Consider the following 5,048-nt stretch of genomic DNA (forward strand, 5'->3'; position numbering starts at 1 on the left):
CAAGTATCCGTGGGTATGATTATACGATATGCATCACACAATCTCAGATTCATCTATTCAACCAACACAAAGAACTTGAAAGAGTGCCCCAAAGTTTCTACCGGAGAGTCAAGACGAAAACGTGTGCCAACCCCTATGCATAAGTTCATGACATCACAGAACTCGCAAGTTGATCACCAAAACATACATCAAGTGGATCACGTGATATCCCATTGTCACCACAGATAAGCACATGCAAGACATACATCAAGTGTTCTAAAATCCTTAAAGACTCAATCCGATAAGATAACTTCAAAGGGAAAACTCAATTCATCACAAGAGAGTAGAGGTGGAGAAACATCATAAGATCCAACTATAATAGCAAAGCTCTCGATACTTCAAAATCGTGCCACCTCAAGAACACGAGAGAGAGAGAGAGATCAAACACATAGCTACTGGTACATACCCTCAGCCCCGAGGGAGAACTACTCCCTCCTCGTCATGGAGAGCATCGGGATGATGAAGATGGCCACCGGAGAGGGATTCCCCCCTCCGGCGGGGTGCCGGAACGGGTCTAGATTGGTTTTCGGTGGCTACGGAGGCTTCTAGCGGCGGAACTCCCGATCTATTCTCCTCCTCGATGTTTTTAGGGTATATGGACATATATAGGCGAAAGAAATTAGTCAGGGGTGCCACGAGGGGCCCATGAGGGTGGGGGCGCGCCCAGGGGGGTAGGGCGCGCCTCCCTGCCTCGTGGCTTCCTCGAAGCTTCCCTAACGTATACTCCAAGTCTCCTGGATTGCTTCGGTTCCAAAAATAAGTTCCATGAAATTTCAGGTCAATTGGGCTCCGTTTGATTTTCCTTTTCTGTGATACTCTAAAACAAGGGAAAAAAAGAAACTGGCACTGGGCTCTAGGTTAATAGGTTAGTCCCAAAAATCATATAAAATAGTATATAAATGCATATAAAACATCCAATGTTGATAATATAATAGCATGGAACAATCCAAAATTATAGATACGTTGGAGATGTATCACATATATGCTATACGTGAACGTCCGTGAACAAGTACACCTCACTCAGTGTCGGGACTTTTTTGTTTCCGAGGCACGTGCCACATGAAAATTGTGAAATTGGCTATTCAAACATCACACAACACCTTTTTGGGCCACATGCATATCCTAGCTAGGACACTCACGTGTGACGCTTCCATCTGTGGGCCCACGAGGCCATCGTTGATGCATGCATACATCACTTTGACATACATCGGGAGAGGTTAATTAATTCCACCATCGATGAGGATTCTTTTGGGTTGTACATATATTACGGTAGGAGCATATAGTATGTGGTGAAGAGGGGGGAAGGGGACCATCATCTGTATTACGCTTGATGAACCTCGCTCTGTGTGGGTGCATGGTTTACGGGGTTTGAGGCATGTGGCACATCAAAGTTGTGCATTTTGGGTATTCAACATATATATGTTTGGCCCACATGCAAAGCGGTGGTGGTTGTCCTCTCGCACCCACTTAAGCGGTTATCAGCGATATCGATGCTTTCCATCTATGGGCCTGCTTGGTCCATCACTACTTTTTGCTTGACAACAAGAGAGGTTAATCTGACTTAGGAGGGGATTATTATTTTTGCTCTGGGATGACATGCATGATACAGTTTGAGTACACACACATGCATGTGTACGCATGAATCCCTCCCATCGAGTCAAAGTGTCTAGTACAACTACACATCGTTGTAACACCCTAAGAATATTGCTACAGTAATCTCCCCCTAATGGTGGTCTTGTCATCGTGATTACTATGCAAGTTACCACTTGTTTGAAAGTCAAATTGAAAATTAAAATTCAATTGATTTTTCAAATAGTAAAACTAAAGTGTTCAAGTTATTCTACAATTCCCCCTGATCAATGTCATGGTTTAACCAACATCTTTTGACTCACCAAATAATTCCTAGGAAATTAATAAATGCTCCAACAATAAATAAAAATGGCATTTCTAATAAATAAATATTAATACAATTCCATTTGACCTCAAACTTTGTGGGGCTCTTCAATATATTGCCTAATACTTATGTGCTAATTTTCTCTTTTAACAAAAGTCACTTAGTGGCAAAACTAAATGCAAAACAGTGGGAGAAAAAGAGAAATAGAAAGAAAAGAAAGAAAAGGAAAAGGGCCCACTATTTGACTAGGCTCTACATGCACAATGCACAGTCCAGCCCAACTTCCCTTCATCTCCTTTCTCTGTTCATGCAGATGGTGTGGCACCCATCAATGCCTCTGGTGGTGCCGTGTCGGCCATCCCACGACTCCTCTCGAGGACAAGAGAGACCCCAAACCCCCTGGAATGAACCCTAACGCCTATTCCCTCTCTCCCTCACTCGCTCTCTTCCCCGCATCTCGCAACCGAAGCACGTCGCCATGGCCGACCTCGTCCACGCGCCCAACCTCGTCCCCGACGCTCGAACACTTGTTCAAGAGCTTCACCGGCCTCTGCTACACCGTCTACGACCGCGGGATCAAGCTGAACGCTCCTACACCGTGCGGAGTGAGTCGTCCCCCTTTACTGCCCCGCCGATGCCATCACCGAATCCGCACCACCCCGACCACCCCGACGCCTCCGAGCCATCCCTATACTCTGATGTGAGCTCCCCTTTATTTCCCCTTCAATCGGTTGCTCGTTTCCGTCGCCGTCCCCACGGGCCTGTGCACCACTGTGGCCATGGCACCACTTCCGAGCACGTTGTCGTTGATGGGGTATGTCCCGAAGAGAACCAATGTCGTTGTCGTGCATCTAGTGCTCCCAGGAGGCGCACGTGACGTATGCGTAGCCGAATCCATGCTCGCCCTCTCGAATTGAACTAACACCCAGCCACCGCTACCGTCCAGCATGGCAGGCGATGCCTGCTCTTGCCACGCTCCCGCCGCGTGCTGGCCATCCCAGGGCACTCCCCGGTCGCGCCCTCGCGCAGCCCCGTGCCCGCCTCTGTCGCTCGCGCGTTGTGCCCCTAGCTAGCGTCGTGGCCGCCGGTGCGCCGTGTGCGTGCTGTGTGTGTGCTGTGTGTGTGGTCTGTGCATGCAGTGTGTGTGTGTTGAGTGTGGTTGTGCCTACCTCCGGCCGCGTCCACCTCTGGTCTCCCCCACCTCCGGCTACCGCTGCTCTCTGCTTCGCTGGTTGCTACTCTCTGCTCGTTGCACTGCTTCTACTCTGCATGTACTGCTGCTACTACAGTAACTGAATGTTACTGTAGAGGTAGCTAGCTTTGCCGCTGCTGCATTAATTAGCTGTCTAGACAGCCCCTAAACATCATCTAAACAACTGATAACATGAGTAAAAATAATATGTGAAGGAAGTACACCTGACAAACTTCAATATACCCCACTGGACCAAATCCATTTGATGCGCGGATTAAATCCTATGAAATTCACAAAATGGTAAGTTATCTTAGCTGGAAAACAGAAAAATATCTTTATAATCATAGCTACTTTAGAGTTGTTGATGATCAATCAAAATGAACTCTAATATGGAGGAAAGTGTTAATAACATGTAGATCGCAGAAAAATGCTCATAATTGATGTAAGGCACAAGATCATATGATGTACAGAACAGCAGCTACAGCCTCCGAAAAACAGCTAAGTAATGTTCAAAAACCAAGCAATCCTTAGACTTAGGCTGTGTTTGGTTGAGCTGCAGATTCTGTAAAAGCTACTATGAGCTGTGAGCTGTGAAAAAGCTGCTGTGAACTTTCAGCTGTGGAAAAGCTGGAAGTCGTTTGGCTGAAACAGCTGTGAAACTGCAGATTTGACTATGAATTGTCTGTAATGACCCTGGACAATAATTCAATATTTTTATGTGCAACTTGATCGTAAAATAGTGATATATACATTGGTAGGCAATAGAACAGCCATTTCTACAGTGAAAGCAAATGTACTTCTACAACATGAGTACATATGGTTTACAACACGTGCTTCAACATCTACTTCTCATGCTCCCTCTGCAGATAATCAAGCCTCCCTTCTTTTGTTTCAAGAAGACTGAAGATTTCCCTAAAGTCAGGCTTCACTATAAGAGTGAGGGTTGTGTGCATGAGAGCAGTTTTTTCTTTCACACCACAATCTTTCACCAACTTCATAACCTCCAAAATGGTAGGGACAAGGTTGGTTGGAGGAGCCGATGATGCTTCAACACTAGAGGTTATCTTCTCCACTCCACTTTCTATCTTCTCACATGTCTGCTTGTACAATCCTAAGAAGGGACTCTTCTCTTCCTTCTCCTCATTTTTATTGAAGGTTGCTTGAGCTTCTTGCTTGCTTTTGTTTTCTTCAAAGATGACAACTTCATTTCATCACTATCATCGGGTTTCTCCAAAGGAACCACATTATCATCACTTGATTCATCAGAAGATATATCTCCAGCACAAGAAGCACTAGCCCCTGTGACATGTACTTTGTGAAATATGACATGTAAATCTTCAAGGTGCTTCGGACCCTCTCGTTTGAACTTCAAATGATTGCATTTCTTTCCCGTCCTCTCTTGGCATCTCTGAAAATGAAAGTAGAAATGAGGTAATGCAATCATTGAAAACCATGCCAAACAAAAAAAGTTGCTACACTTACCACAACATGTTCATCCCACCATTCTTGAGGGCAAACAACGGTTCTCTTTGCATCATCCCATCCAAGCCCGGTTGCTTCATTTTTCAACTCCATGAAAAACACATAGTCATTTTTTATTGCATCCCATTTATTCTTGAATTTATCCTTGGGATACTTCTTTCCCATTCTTCTTTCCCATTTCTCGATAACATTGTCCCAGCCCTTCTTAGTAAAATAACCTAAGGTCCTATTCCCATTTTCAACCTCTTCTCTGAATATTTATATGACTTTCTTCAGATGTGCATCATCCCACACCACTTTTTCAGTCATTCTTCAACCAAGCAAAATAATTTTAATACCCTGCCCCATGTATAACAGTTGTACAATATGTAAACATCTTCCAATTTATTCACAGCAGAACATAGCAAGCAATCAATGTCAACTGAATTCACATCAGAAAGG

General features: G+C 44.8%; 1 protein-coding gene across 1 annotated transcript; it reads left to right on the plus strand.

Annotated features, from left to right (window-relative positions):
• The first annotated feature begins 2,411 nt into the window (after positions 1–2,411).
• Positions 2,412–4,289, plus strand: LOC147959903 (uncharacterized). The gene is made up of 3 exons (XM_087534669.1): positions 2,412–2,633; positions 3,992–4,061; positions 4,141–4,289. Exons 1-3 carry the CDS (start codon positions 2,412–2,414, stop codon positions 4,287–4,289), a joined length of 441 nt encoding a protein of 146 aa, XP_087390795.1.
• The last annotated feature ends 759 nt before the right edge of the window (positions 4,290–5,048 follow it).

This window comes from Triticum urartu, chromosome 7A (genome assembly GCF_056163025.1).
Source record: "Triticum urartu cultivar PI428250 chromosome 7A, HENAU_Tu73, whole genome shotgun sequence".
Classification (NCBI taxonomy): Eukaryota; Viridiplantae; Streptophyta; class Magnoliopsida; order Poales; family Poaceae; genus Triticum; species Triticum urartu.